This window comes from Molothrus ater, chromosome 6 (assembly GCF_012460135.2).
Source record: "Molothrus ater isolate BHLD 08-10-18 breed brown headed cowbird chromosome 6, BPBGC_Mater_1.1, whole genome shotgun sequence".
Taxonomy (NCBI): Eukaryota; Metazoa; Chordata; class Aves; order Passeriformes; family Icteridae; genus Molothrus; species Molothrus ater.
In genome coordinates, this window is record NC_050483.2 from 19,110,769 (window position 1) to 19,126,403 (window position 15,635).

Consider the following 15,635-nt stretch of genomic DNA (forward strand, 5'->3'; position numbering starts at 1 on the left):
CTTTCACTCTGGTACCATGAGAAATAGTCCTGACATCAATGCTGCTTGCAACTATTTCCTGTTCTGGCATGTTCATTTCACAAGTATTGTGGTGGTGGAATATGTGAACAGAAAATTCTTAGAGGATTCTTCCATTAGAAGTGGAAATGTAATTTAAAATTGTACCATGTAAAGACTAGAAACAGTTCTTTACTCTGAGGGGAAGTCCCTCATAATGCAGTAGGCATGATCTTTTCAGACATTAGCACATGAATATACACAGCATTCTGAATTGCCCAGCACTACACCATATTTAGAGATCAAATCCTAAATAATGCGTAGGGGTAGAGATTTCTATGCAAGCCATTAGGAGTATTCTAAACTATGACAAGTATTTTCTAAAGCTAAAATATGAAGGCAATTGAAAGAAGAAGAAGGATTTTTTTTTTTCCCGGGGGAAGCTGTAATTTTTAATTAATGTTACAATTCCCTAATTCACAATTTACCAGAGGACAGATTTGGACATGCAAGCCATGTAGATAGGATTTCTTCCTCCCTTCCTTCTGGCCAACCCTCCCACCCTATTACTTTCATTTGTTGATCCTGTGCTAGAAATAATACTTGTCAGTAAGCTTTAGCTCTGATTAAATGTGAGTAGGAGAGGGAAAATATGCTGTATATAACCATCCAAATGTGCGTGAATGAGATGAATCAACAGAGCATAACACAAGTAGGTCAGTATTGGTTTGTAAAGTGTCAGCACTGTAAGCTTAGTTGGGAGTGTGAGTAAAGCAATTTATAATTCCACCTACAAGAGTTTCAGAATTGCAGGTATCTGCACATTAGACATGAAACTCAAATGATGTTCCTAGATAAAAAATTGCAAAGCTGTGACATTTGCTCCTCCCTGATAAATCATTCCTCTCAAGAAGTAAAGCAAAACCCAAACCAAACTCCAGTTCTTGTTACCATTCTATCACATCTCCAGTTAAATACACTGGAATCAATCAGGTGTTACAGGGTTGCAAAAGAGTAACACTGTATTGTACCTTATGTAATCACAGTCTTCACTGAATTATGTGAGCTCTGTGCACAATAATCACACTGTTCAACTGAAAGATACAGTAAGAATTTGTGGATGAATGATTCTTGTATTTGAATATTTTACTAGGCCATCAGTTTTTGCAGATAATGATGTATATTGCAATCATTCTTTAAACTTGCTCAAGTACCATAAATTGAGCCCTCAGCATTTCTATGTGAAATGTTTTGGTGTGTTATGTCAAAGCAATGAAAATGTGAATCCCTAAAGAATGGGAATTTAGTGTCAGGTAATACAAACTCACACTGAACAAAAAGTGCACTCCCTCACTTTCACTCCCTTGCTCTGGAACTGATCACCCTAGCTAGCCAAAAAGATGCATATTTAATTTAAATGTGTTTAGGTCTAGAAATTAAACACAAAATGATGTTGAGTGATGGGAGACTGATGTAGCTGCATGTGAGAAAGGAACACTCAAATGAAAAAGGAACAAAAAAGCAGCAAAACAGTATGAATAAATGCATGAACCTTTAAAAAATAATGGCTTCTTTGTAGCTTCTTAATGTTTGAGGTGTGGTTTATTTACCTCTGTTGTTCACAGGTATGGTTTCGTGGTGGGATATATTGTTATCCCACGGATCAATCCCTATCATCTTTGTGCAGCAAATAACACTGGCATTTACAAACTTTCAGCAAATACAACTGCTCGGTATGATGCATACTGTTACAATGCAACAGGTAAGGAGATGATTTTATGATGCATTTTAGAAACAGATTAACTAAAAATAACATACGTAATCTCCTATTTAAGGTACTGAGATGAGGGTTTATATAATAAACATAGCCTGGTTTTCAGCTGAGAAGAAATACATTTTGTCAACCTCTAGAAGTGAATCTATCATGTGAATCATCATAGCAATGACCATTTTGTTATCAGGGTGTTTGGAACCAAATCACTTTTCTGGCCTTGGGACAAAGTTTGCAGCTTCAGAACAGTTCATTATAATGGCTTAGTGAAGTGAACCAGTGCAGCAGTGAATCTGAAAGACACAACTGCTGTCAGCCCTGGCACTCAGCTCTTCTCTTCATGCAGACATGAGCTTTACAGCCAGGAGCAGTTTTTTGTGTTTTGGGAGTGGCTGCCACCTGCAGCAGCTCCAAGGCCTGCGATGGCCATCCCAGGCACATGGACACGGCTGCTGCTCTCCTGTTTGCAGATTCATTCAGTATTTGCTCAGGCAAATCTCCTTTTAGACATGAGGCAGCTGGACAGCAACATGTGTCAGCAGCAGACCGCTTTCATCTAAGGTTTTAGACTTTTTAATAGTTGGAGATATTATAGCAAATTATTAGGAAAGTGTATATAGTCTGTGACAGATGCTGAAAACACTGTTTGAAAATAAAATCTAAAATAACTTCAAGGATCTTGAATTTCAGTAGATTGTGACATTTGTAGTGGAAGCAGAGAGTTTTTACAGAAAGTTGTAGGAAAAGTTCATCGATGATTTGAATGCAGTGATATTTTTTTATTTTGTTCTTGGTAGTGATATAATTAAAGATCTCTGCATTGGTGTAGTATCATGTGAATTGCTATTGTCTGTCACTCACAGATGACTACAATGGTGATGTCCATCCCCTCCAGATCTTTATAACTCCTCCCAAGTATTATTCCCTACCAACAGTATGAGCAGATAGCTCATACACTAGCCCCAAGTGGGGCACTTCAGCCCACAGGAGCCAGCAGTGCTCACCAGAGCAGGGCACACGCTGCTGCTTCTGCTGAGCCCTCCCGAGAGGGACGGAGTCTTGCCAACTAAAAAAGATTAGAGTTGCCACTGCCACAATGACAGTGGGTCTGACTGCATTGAAACTGTGTCATAAGGCTGTTTTAACTGGCATTGATTGCAGACATTTTCTGGAATGGTTATGGAAATGGAGAATCTCATTGTTAGCTGATGGAACAATCTTGAAGTGCCCCACCTGGGAAGGTGGTACATCAGTGAATAACATTTGTTTGGAAATTTGCTTCCAGTCCTCCTCATCTGAAGCTGATGTTTTGTCATTATGTACAATTGATTTAGGCATACATGTGATTTTTTAATCCATTTTTTTTAAATTAATACTTTCTATTTTCCTTCTTTCACAGAAACAGAGGAAAAAACATGTGAGCCAGTTGTAAAAATAGATACTTCCTTACTCAGTAACCAGGATGAAACAGGTACTGTAGTGATTAGAAAGACATGCACTTGCTCAGTTTTTAGTAGTTGGTTATCTTATTTTTACATAAACAATCAGTAATATTAAAAAAGCCAAGCCAAACATAAGAAAAAGAAGTTAAGAGATGTTCAGTAGAAGTTAAAGCAACTAGTCACTTGTCTTCCCCTAAAGCCTATGGAGTTTGGTTTATTTCAGGATACCAAACATTTTTTGTATAGGTATTTGACATTTTTGGGACCTCAGAGCTGCTAACATCCCTTTGAGATAAAGGAATTTGGTTAAGACTGCAACCTTCATACATCTGATTTGAGCTGTTTGTTAGAAAAGCTGCTGGAAGCTGAAAGAAGGCTCATAATAAATTATTTCTTCCAACTCTAAATTCTGATTGACTTTATAAATGCCAATTTATAATTTTAACATAATGTTAAAATCAAGCTGTTTGATAAAAATAAGTGATGCAATTCAGGCCCTACAAATGCAAAAACCATATAAATTAGCATAAATGCATTAGACATATTTTAGTGATATATTATCTAGGTTAGCTAGGAGGGCAAAAATGGGCGAACCGTTATTAATCCATAGGCACTATTCTTTATTATGCCTGTGTATCTCCTTGACATGAATTCTGTTTAATTCCGTTTCCGCAGTTATTAACAACGCGGACGGCTCCCACTTCAACCCGGACGGCACACGTCACACCGGTGGAGAGTCCTCCACCTCAGGGGTGGATGATGAAAATGCAGGTAGTGGATCAACTCATGAGACGACTGCCATGGATGCCTCCATCAGCAGGTCCAGCCCCTCGTATTATGGAAGTCCTACTCCAGTCTCACAGTTCCCAGGTCATTCTTCTGGAGGAAGTGAAAAAGGATTTCCTGGAAGAGACTATGGTAAGGACAGTAGGCTGACACTAATTTTGTAGGGCCCCGCCAAATACAAGTGCCATGTTCTTGTCTACTTATTTTATTTAATCTTTTATGTTGCTTGTGTGACTGAAATTATCAGAGGTTTGAAAGACTTGCTCCCATTGAATGTTAGGGGTACAGATACAAGTCATCCTCTAAGAACAGTAAAACTTACTGTGTGACTACAGGCTTTTTATCAAATCACCAATAAATTACCAGTGAAGGATGCCAGTATTTTGCATTACTATCCTCAATACATACTGAAATTAATTAAAAAAAAAAAGCAAGAGCATTAGGATTATAAAATTACTTTTCACTGGTGGTGTACTCACGGCATGTTATGCTTGTTTTGACATGTAGCTAGCACCATTAAAGGTAAATCCTAAGACTATCTTGCTAAGGAACTAGGATCAGAAACATTCCCCACATTCCCCAAGGTGTGTGCAATGTATTTCTGTTGGTTGCTGTTACAACTGTTACCATCTCTGCTTGCATGCATAGTCTAGATTTTTGGACTAAACCTCAGAATATATCTCAGCAGAGGGGAACATGAATAACTTCACTCACTGCTCTAGATTCCCTGTGCTCATGTCATACAGCTACAACGAGATCTTGTAGCACATAAACAGATCAATGCCAGAATGTTCATTGTCACTGTAATGCATTCTCCTCTTCAAACGATCTGTTTGGGTGATATCCTTACTGTGTCAGTGAGATAAGCTTGTGTGGGATCTGCATGTTTCTTCTCTCTTGGACCAGTACATGAAGGAATGGAGCTTGCAGGGTGGAATAGTTGAAGTACTTATGAGTACTGTATTGCAACTGAGCTTATGAAATAGTAATGATTTATCCATCACCATACAGATGATGAATTTCCATCTGTATCACCTGACGCCTCTTTTGGGACGACAGCTGGTGATTTCCATGACGAAGATGATGGGCAGTATCCTGCAAGTACCAGTAAGATTTATGTTTCATAATAACAACATTACACATAGATCACATTAAAATTGCTTTCTTCTTCCAGAAGGGCATTCTGGTAAGTGATGAAGTATACAACACCTCAGAAATTGGAAAGACATTGAAATAGACTACTTTCTAGACTGGTTAAGTGGGAAATGAGCTTCACTCTCTGAGACAAGGGGAGCAAAATCATTTACAGTATGTTTGCTGCAATGCTTGTACCTGAGCTCGGAAAGACTGCTGTTTTGGGTTTCCCACAGCTGGTTTGTCACTTTATGAGGAATCACAAATTAGTACAACCTATTATTGCTTGAAGTCAATTTATTTCTGAGGTAGAAAAGGATTTTTTTGTAGATTCGTGATGTTATTCTAATATATTTGTAGTTGTGAATGTATGTACATTCCATGTCAAAAACCATGGCCTTGCTGACCAAGGCAGTGCTTTATATGGTAGTTGCAACTACCAAGCCATTTGTGCACTGCAAAAACTAATTTCACCCTTGCTGTTGGCAATATTCATAAGAATTGGGGTCTCTGGTTACTCCACAGTCTTTGAGGACCCAAAAGAACAATAGCCATCTTCTCTTCTTTGTCCTTAAATAGCTTTACTGAGTTGGAAAAACTGCTTATGATGTTTTTATCAAATATGTAGTGCACAGCATCTACAATAAATAAAAAGCTTTTGAAGTCCTCTTCCACATTTTAAAGTGGAAATAACATACATATGTTCACACTAGTTCTTATGGTTAGAGTGATAAAGATCTTTGTCTCAGAAAATATAGTGAACCTAAAGGGAGAACATTTTAATTATACAGAGGAAATCTACAGAGGCTTGTTGTAGTAAAGATCCAACTGATAGAAGGGAAAGTTCCTTCCCACTGGCTCTTTTTTTTCTCCATCGGGGGAATCCATGTTGCTTGATTGTCTGTTGGTTGCTGATAGTTGGTCAAATGGTTTAAGTGACTTGGAGAAACGGTGCCCTCATCACTGTATTTAGGGGAAGAATGATTGTATGCATTACAGTTAGCAAAAGCTTTGCTAAAAGACATAAATTATTAAACCCAAACATCTTTTCTCAGAAGATGTGAAGATTAGTAACGCCTAAGAAGTATGTAGATAGAAAAAGAAATATTAGGTTGATTTTACCCCGAACCTTGAAAAAAAGTAGAGAATTTTTGTTGCTTGTTTCCAGTGAAAGCTTTTGTTACAAAATGTTGCCTGTAAGGGGTGGAGGTTTCAGAAAATCCCACCTGTAATAGTGGGGAGTTTGGTTGGCTCTTGTGGTGATTTTTCCTTCCTATATGTTTGCTTTTGTGTGCACTTGTGACTTAATCTTTTCTTGTGCTGGTGTTTCTGTACCCACTGAAAAAACCTGTGCATTGTTTCTGTACAGGAAAGCTGTTTTCATTTTAATACTTGATTATCAAATGTATTGGTCCTAAATATGTATGTCCCTTCCTCTTGCTAGCAGCTCTCTCTCATGGGCAAGATTGTTTTACAGAGGGAAAACTGGAGATATTTAACATCTGAAAAGATCAAAGAAGCTATACAGCAATGTGATAAAATGCATCAATAATGATAAATGTGTATCACAGAAGTGATAGCATTGGCATGTTTGTTTACAGGGGTAGGAATGATAAACTGGTTCTCTAGAGGAAAAAAAAAAAAATCTTATGAAAGTAATGCTCCTGGGCTTTTCTGATAGCTTTGGCTGTTACCCAGCAACATCACTTTAACACAGAAGTGTTTTAACTCATTTAGTTTAATTTTACTGCATTATAAATGAATCAGTAACCTAGCAGTCCTTTTAGAAAGACATAAAGTATAAGCTGTGCATCTCTCTGAGAAGTCATCAAATATTCAGTAGCACAGGAAAAAATGACATGGAGAGCAGTCCTAAAAAGAAGGAATAAAGCCATGTCCCAATATCTGTTACTTAGTTTGTATAGCAGTGCAGGCTCAGTGGAATATCCTGGTCACAATTTAATTTCCCAGAGAAAAATCCCACAGACAGGGAAGTAGAAAATTAAGAAATAAGTAAAGTATTTGTTGTATATCTTCAGATAGATGGCTGAAAATCTATCTATGTATCTAATTCTGTAGTATGCTAAAGTGAGAAACAAAATTGGTGGCTCTCCACTGTACTACAATTCGTTTGTAAATGTAAAGTTTTTTAAAAAGATATATAGCTTAATTTAAAGAATTCTGTGCTATGGTTTGAAATGAGCAATTTGCAAAGCTTCTTGTTCTTCAGATGATACACATTCATTCTTTCTCGGGATTTGGACATCACAGGTGGTGTGCTCCATCAAGTTAATGGGCCAGATTAATACAACATCAGCACTTTACCATTGACTTTCTCTCCTTGCCCAGACACGTTTTACTCTTTGTTATTAACAAATTATGATTCACCTCTAGGTGTGCCGTGAATCAGATGTAGAACTCTTACTGATTAATGAGCTACCTACAGGAACAGTAACTCTGACAGATTTTTTTTCATCCATATATGATAGACACCTTTATATCTATTTGCATACAAATACCCATATGGATGCAGGGTGGAAGAAAAGGCTGTAGATTCCTGTAATTATTCAAAGCAGAAACATTTTTTCATTCAGAAATATCCATCACAAACCTGTAGAACTTAATATTTGATATGCTGTGTTCTGAGGAAATGTTGTGGATTGCTAATTTGATAGGAGTAAAGCTGCACCTCTCTCCCTGTGATATACTAATGCCTGCCTGGAAAGTGGTTCTGGTGTAAAATTAGCTGCCAGCATCAGGACAAGGGGAATGCATGAGCCTTTTGAATATCCTCAGCTCAGGTTCTTGGCAGCATTGGCTTTGTAGATACTTACATCTTTTGATTTTTTTGTCATCTTGGTGGATGTTCCTCATTCTGGGCTCTATTTCAAAGACTATTTGCTCTCTCCTGCTGTCAGAGCCTGTGAAGAACTCCTTAACCTTATGGAATGTGGAGTGGTGAAAAGCCCCACAGGGCTTTTTGGTGGCTGCTCTCAAGGGAGCATGTTCTTTCCTGGGACTGCCCAAAGTGCTTGCATCTGGCTAGGCATTGGAGGAATGTAATGACACCATGGGTTCATACATTCTCCCTGCTCTCACATGCGTCTGTGGGCATGAGCGTGCTCAAGGTGCTGCTGCTGGTGGACTGGACTTTGCTGGAGGAAAAGTTGCTTCTCAAGAAATAACCACAAGATCGTGGTAAATTGAGCCATGTCCTAACAGCTCCAGGGCCTCATCATGACAGCTTGGAGAAAACTACCACCCAAGCTTGGTGGAATCCGTTCTCGAACAACTGGTGGTGGTCGAATCCTGGAGAGAAGACGCAAGAGCCCACGCCAGCAACCAGGGGTAAAGAATGCCATGCTCAGAGGCTGCTTGGAGTAGGGGGTGAATTACCAGAGAGCAGAGCAGCAAGGTGCACAAACTCTAAGTGGAAGGAGGGATGAATGGGTGACATTTCTCACTGCTGTTCATTGCACTGTGCTTGAAGTAGGAAAAGCAAAGTCCCGGGCTCCCTGTGACAGACTGTAGAGTTGGTAGCAATAGAGCAGTTGTGCACACTGTCCCTGTGCCATGGAGGCATTCTGCCTGTCTGAAAGGGATGAGTACGGGAGCATGCCATTATGTAAAGCATGTACCTGGGTCTGTCTTTCTTCCCGTTTGGAAGCAGTTCAGGAGCAGAGTGTTTCAATGAGAAGGCCTTGTGGGGGAGAGGAAGGAAAGGTTTTCAAGCCAGTATTCTGCTCTACCTGCTCTGTGCTGTGAACATGGAAAGGTTCCCAAAATGTATGTGAGAGCTTGAGAGGAGCAGCTTCAGCTGGGCCATGGCAGAGGGGAGAACCCCTTGTGAGTGAAAAGGCCAGGAGCAGCTATGGCCCCTGGGAAGCACGGGGCTGTAAATTCTCCTCTGTGATTGTAAGGCTGCGAGTAGGGGAGGCAGGAAAGCTGAAGTGCCACCAGCAGAAGGCCTTGTGGGTTAGGGCTTCATGGCAGATTTAACATCATCACAGCAGGTGTGACCTCCAGTGGCAGTGATTCAGATGATGAAGACTCTTCTGAGGAGATTGTGTATCCCACCATGTTTCCAGGCTGGGGCAGGAGTGTGGCCAAGGACGAGACTTCTCCGAGTACGAGTAAGGAACTTCTGTTGGCTTTGGTTGGTTTGTTCTTTGTCCTGTTCTACCTGATGCTCCCCCTTCTTAGCTGCACATACATTGTTTGAAAATTGGATGATCTCATCAGCTCTTTTTCAAATCCATCACCCATGTCACAAAAAAGACAAATTTAGAATGTTTGGGCTCCATATAGCTAAAAGCACTTTCTTCTATTGATTCTTGAACTGTTATTGTCCTTCTCATTTGACTTGTGGATTTTCCTTGTGACTTCTTGGGAGTCAAGGACTGATTTCATTTGGAGGGAATTTCCAGCCTCCTAGAAGTGGCACAATTATTTCTCTTAGTCTGCCAACAATTAGTTGGCTTGCGTAGCATGGTGGATGTAAAAACCTGTAGATTCCTGTAGTTTTTCTAAGCAGAAATCTCTTTCCATCCATTAATGCCAGGCATAAATCTAGGTATCCTGCTATTTGATATATTTTGTTGTGAGAATCGGCTGTGCATTGGTAACAGGATACAAGTAAAGCTGCTCCTATCTCTCCATGCTGTACTGGCGCCTACTCTGAAAGGTGTTTCTGGTGTGCATTTAGCTGCCAGCATCAGGTCAAGGGTAGTGCATGTGTCTTTTGAGAGGAATGGCCTCAGTTCTGAGCTCGGGTCCTTGGCAGGATTGGCTTCATCGGCTTGTCAGTAGAAGTTTGCTTCTCTGGGTGTGCTTATCTCTGGGTATCTCTTTTGCCTATCATGGATACTTCTTTCATCTTATGTATGTGATTTTTTGTTATCTTGGTGGATGTTCCTCATTCTGGGCTCTATTTCAAAGACTATTTGCTCTCTCCTGCTGTCAGAGCCTGTGAAGAACTCCTTAACCTTATGGAACGTGGAGTGGTGAAAAGCCCCACAGGGCTTTTTGATGGCTGCTCTCAAGGGAGCATGTTCTTTCCTGGGACTGCCCAAAGTGCTTGCATCTGGCTAGGCATTGGAGGAATGTAATGACACCGTGGGTTCATACATTCTCCCTGCTCTCACATGCGTCTGTGGGCATGAGCGTGCTCAAGGTGCTGCTGCTGGTGGACTGGACTTTGCTGGAGGAAAAGTTGCTTCTCAAGAAATAACCACAAGATCGTGGTAAATTGAGCCATGTCCTAACAGCTCCAGGGCCTCATCATGACAGCTTGGAGAAAACTACCACCCAAGCTTGGTGGAATCCGTTCTCGAACAACTGGTGGTGGTCGAATCCTGGAGAGAAGACGCAAGAGCCCACGCCAGCAACCAGGGGTAAAGAATGCCATGCTCAGAGGCTGCTTGGAGTAGGGGGTGAATTACCAGAGAGCAGAGCAGCAAGGTGCACAAACTCTAAGTGGAAGGAGGGATGAATGGGTGACATTTCTCACTGCTGTTCATTGCACTGTGCTTGAAGTAGGAAAAGCAAAGTCCCGGGCTCCCTGTGACAGACTGTAGAGTTGATAGCAATAGAGCAGTTGTGCACACTGTCCCTGTGCCATGGAGGCATTCTGCCTGTCTGAAAGGGATGAGTACGGGAGCATGCCATTATGTAAAGCATGTACCTGGGTCTGTCTTTCTTCCCGTTTGGAAGCAGTTCAGGAGCAGAGTGTTTCAATGAGAAGGCCTTGTGGGGGAGAGGAAGGAAAGGTTTTCAAGCCAGTATTCTGCTCTACCTGCTCTGTGCTGTGAACATGGAAAGGTTCCCAAAATGTATGTGAGAGCTCGAGAGGAGCAGCTTCAGCTGGGCCATGGCAGAGGGGAGAACCCCTTGTGAGTGAAAAGGCCAGGAGCAGCTATGGCCCCTGGGAAGCACGGGGCTGTAAATTCTCCTCTGTGATTGTAAGGCTGCGAGTAGGGGAGGCAGGAAAGCTGAAGTGCCACCAGCAGAAGGCCTTGTGGGTTAGGGCTTCATGGCAGATTTAACATCATCACAGCAGGTGTGACCTCCAGTGGCAGTGATTCAGATGATGAAGACTCTTCTGAGGAGATTGTGTATCCCACCATGTTTCCAGGCTGGGGCAGGAGTGTGGCCAAGGACGAGACTTCTCCGAGTACGAGTAAGGAACTTCTGTTGGCTTTGGTTTGTTCTTTGTCCTGTTCTACCTGATGCTCCCCCTTCTTAGCTGCACATACATTGTTTGAAAATTGGATGATCTCATCAGCTCTTTTTCAAATCCATCACCCATGTCACAAAAAAGACAAATTTAGAATGTTTGGGCTCCATATAGCTAAAAGCACTTTCTTCTATTGATTCTTGAACTGTTATTGTCCTTCTCATTTGACTTGTGGATTTTCCTTGTGACTTCTTGGGAGTCAAGGACTGATTTCATTTGGAGGGAATTTCCAGCCTCCTAGAAGTGGCACAATTATTTCTCTTAGTCTGCCAACAATTAGTTGGCTTGCGTAGCATGGTGGATGTAAAAACCTGTAGATTCCTGTAGTTTTTCTAAGCAGAAATCTCTTTCCATCCATTAATGCCAGGCATAAATCTAGGTATCCTGCTATTTGATATACTTTGTTGTGAGAATAGGCTGTGCATTGGTAACAGGATACAAGTAAAGCTGCTCCTATCTCTCCATGCTGTACTGGCGCCTACTCTGAAAGGTGTTTCTGGTGTGCATTTAGCTGCCAGCATCAGGTCAAGGGTAGTGCATGTGTCTTTTGAGAGGAATGGCCTCAGTTCTGAGCTCGGGTCCTTGGCAGGATTGGCTTCATCGGCTTGTCAGTAGAAGACCAGTTTGCTTCCCTGGGTGTGCTTATCTCTGGGTATCCCTTTTGCCTATCATGGATACTTCTTTCATCTTTTGTATGTGACTTTTTGTCATCTTGGTGGATGTTCCTCATTCTGAGCTCAATTTCAAGGACTATCTGCTCTCTCCTGCTGTCAGAGCCTGTGAAGAACTCCTTAACCTTATGGAACGTGGAGTGGTGAAAAGCCCCACAGGGCTTTTTGGTGGCTGCTCTCAAGGGAGCATGTTCTTTCCTGGGACTGCCCAAAGTGCTTGCATCTGGCTAGGCATTGGAGGAATGTAATGACACCGTGGGTTCATACATTCTCCCTGCTCTCACATGCGTCTGTGGGCATGAGCGTGCTCAAGGTGCTGCTGCTGGTGGACTGGACTTTGCTGGAGGAAAAGTTGCTTCTCAAGAAATAACCACAAGATCGTGGTAAATTGAGCCATGTCCTAACAGCTCCAGGGCCTCATCATGACAGCTTGGAGAAAACTACCACCCAAGCTTGGTGGAATCCGTTCTCGAACAACTGGTGGTGGTCGAATCCTGGAGAGAAGACGCAAGAGCCCACGCCAGCAACCAGGGGTAAAGAATGCCATGCTCAGAGGCTGCTTGGAGTAGGGGGTGAATTACCAGAGAGCAGAGCAGCAAGGTGCACAAACTCTAAGTGGAAGGAGGGATGAATGGGTGACATTTCTCACTGCTGTTCATTGCACTGTGCTTGAAGTAGGAAAAGCAAAGTCCCGGGCTCCCTGTGACAGACTGTAGAGTTGATAGCAATAGAGCAGTTGTGCACACTGTCCCTGTGCCATGGAGGCATTCTGCCTGTCTGAAAGGGATGAGTACGGGAGCATGCCATTATGTAAAGCATGTACCTGGGTCTGTCTTTCTTCCCGTTTGGAAGCAGTTCAGGAGCAGAGTGTTTCAATGAGAAGGCCTTGTGGGGGAGAGGAAGGAAAGGTTTTCAAGCCAGTATTCTGCTCTACCTGCTCTGTGCTGTGAACATGGAAAGGTTCCCAAAATGTATGTGAGAGCTCGAGAGGAGCAGCTTCAGCTGGGCCATGGCAGAGGGGAGAACCCCTTGTGAGTGAAAAGGCCAGGAGCAGCTATGGCCCCTGGGAAGCACGGGGCTGTAAATTCTCCTCTGTGATTGTAAGGCTGCGAGTAGGGGAGGCAGGAAAGCTGAAGTGCCACCAGCAGAAGGCCTTGTGGGTTAGGGCTTCATGGCAGATTTAACATCATCACAGCAGGTGTGACCTCCAGTGGCAGTGATTCAGATGATGAAGACTCTTCTGAGGAGATTGTGTATCCCACCATGTTTCCAGGCTGGGGCAGGAGTGTGGCCAAGGACGAGACTTCTCCAAGTACGAGTAAGGAACTTCCGTTGCCTTTGGATTGTTTCTGTCTTGATTTTCCTGTCCTAGCTGATTTTCCTCTTTCTTTGTCATGCATATATTTTGTGAAAATTGGATAATCTTCTTATCAACTGTTCCCTTCAGAAATATCTTGTATGTGACTTGAATATAATCTCCCATCCCTAGGATAAAATAATATTTCTTCTTTCACTACTTGAAATTAGTATCTCAGTTTCGTGTTTATTCAAATTTTGTTTTTACTCATGATTATTCATGACAAAAAATTTTATGTTTCATTCTATTAGTTTATTTAAATGTTAAAATAATTACATCTCTTGGTATATATAACCTACATCTATTCAATAGCAGACTTCCTCTCTATTGAGGATGATCTGGCACAATTTGGAAAGGCCAAACCCCAAGTCCCTTTTTCATTGAGAACTGTCAACAATACAGTCTTGTGTTTGCTACCTTTTACACACATTTAGTCTTCTAACATCATCTCATTTGTTTTGTGACCTCAGATGTCTACGCATCATCCAGTGTTACAACTGAGATATTTTAATACATAGCTTTTTTTTCCTCGTATGAATAGTCCCACAGTTACCATCTGAGAACTCTTCTTTAATTCAAAAGCCATCCATAGGTGAAATAGTTTTTGTCTGAAAACCATAAAAACACCATATATGAAGGTGAAAGCTAAATGCTATGTGTCACTGATGTGCACAAACTGCTACTTGGCTTTTTGACGAGGGAATGGCCCCATCCCTGAGGGCTTTTAGCATAGATGTTGCTGTTAAATACTATACTCTAATGCTCATACTTGTACAAAGATATTAATCTGTTCTATTTCTGTAGTTTTATTTAATTTGAGTGCATCTTTGTGTGTCTGTTGTCTGTGCTCTTATTTAATCCGCAGTCACTGTTCATAAGCCTTTTATTTTTTTGAAGATAGTGCAGTATTTGCGTTTTTTCAGCAGTGGTTTCCATTTTTAGTAAAAAATGCAAAATCAGGAATTCATCTTGCTTTGGGACTTCTTATGTTTCTTCCTATGCTTTGGATCGTTTTGGTGTTTATTTATCTTTTAGACTCTGCATTGGCAACTTGTCCCACAGGTGTACTGCATTCCATACCTTTGACAGCTTAGTGGTGTCTGCATGATCCATGGGTGAAAGTCTATTCAGTCTCTGGTCACAGACTCTTGTAGAAGTTCTGGTTTATATATTTTAATTGTATTATAACTTTCTTGACTAATATTGGCTTCCTGGTGCTTGTCAAGGTGCTCTCATTTTTTTGCTGACCTTCAAATTTTTGCTCAGTCGTGGGTATTCTAACATGGTACTTCTTGAGTACTTAGCAAGCATGTTTTATGTGTATTGAGATACCTGCCATAATCCTTACATCCAGCATTATTCTTAAAACATGAGTTTAAATTTCTACAACTGCTCTAATGGTTTTGCAGTGCTTCTACTGTACATTTTTCTTCTGCTGCCTGTTTTTCCCATTTTTCTTGGGAAGCTTTGCATCTCTCAAATGCAAAGAAAAGAGCAACTGGTTTGTTGTGAAGGGATTTGATAAGAAGAGTAAAGAGACTACAGCTAGGCTATGCAAGAAGTTCCATTTTCCATCACCTTTATGGCACACACGGACAGCAGATTTAGAGCACAGTCAGTATTGAATCCTCCATTCTCCCAACAGCTGTGGACTCACAACACGAAACATTTCTGGAAATCACCACACAAGGCCATTGGAACCCCACCTTTACAGATGAAGAGGAGCAGGATTCTAGCTCTGCTAGCAGGGGTAAAGCAATCAAGCATTTCAGATAATACTCAGATTTCTGATATAATTCAGGGAAGTATGACACTCGGGGTGCAGCTGTTTGTAATTCCCACACCATTAGCCTCAGTTCATCAGTTCAGAGTAATACCTTTACATTATTTGTACTAGAGACCTCTAAGGTGGCATCTGTAACATTCATCTGTCAATTCAAGTCTATCTTATGTATACAAAGTTCATTTCTTGCCACTTCTCCTCACATCTCTGGTATTTTAAAATTTGCACTGCCAGCAGTGTGCAATAAAACGGAGAAGTCTGTAACTTTTGGTGAGAAAAAAATTCCTTTTTCTACTTCAAAATTTCTATTGTGAAATCTGTAGACAAAAGACAAAAAAGGGAGCTAGTGTTTCCAATACATAAATTGTCCTACAAAGGATAATACACTACCTCCAGATGAACTGGTGGTAAAAATTTTGCTACCAGTGTAAGTGCCAGTAGCCAACCAAGATACCAAAA

The 15,635-nt window shown here is 41.2% G+C and overlaps 1 protein-coding gene across 1 annotated transcript in view; it reads left to right on the forward strand.

The window, feature by feature from the left end:
* CD44 (CD44 molecule (Indian blood group)) overlaps positions 1-15,635 on the forward strand; it is a 60,976-nt gene that overhangs the window by 28,627 nt on the left and 16,714 nt on the right. The window contains exons 5-8 of the mRNA XM_036385056.1: positions 1,623-1,759; positions 3,168-3,239; positions 3,886-4,128; positions 5,008-5,103. Of these exons, the coding sequence (XP_036240949.1) occupies positions 1,623-1,759; positions 3,168-3,239; positions 3,886-4,128; positions 5,008-5,103 (548 nt within the window). The remainder of the gene's footprint in view (positions 1-1,622; positions 1,760-3,167; positions 3,240-3,885; positions 4,129-5,007; positions 5,104-15,635) is intronic.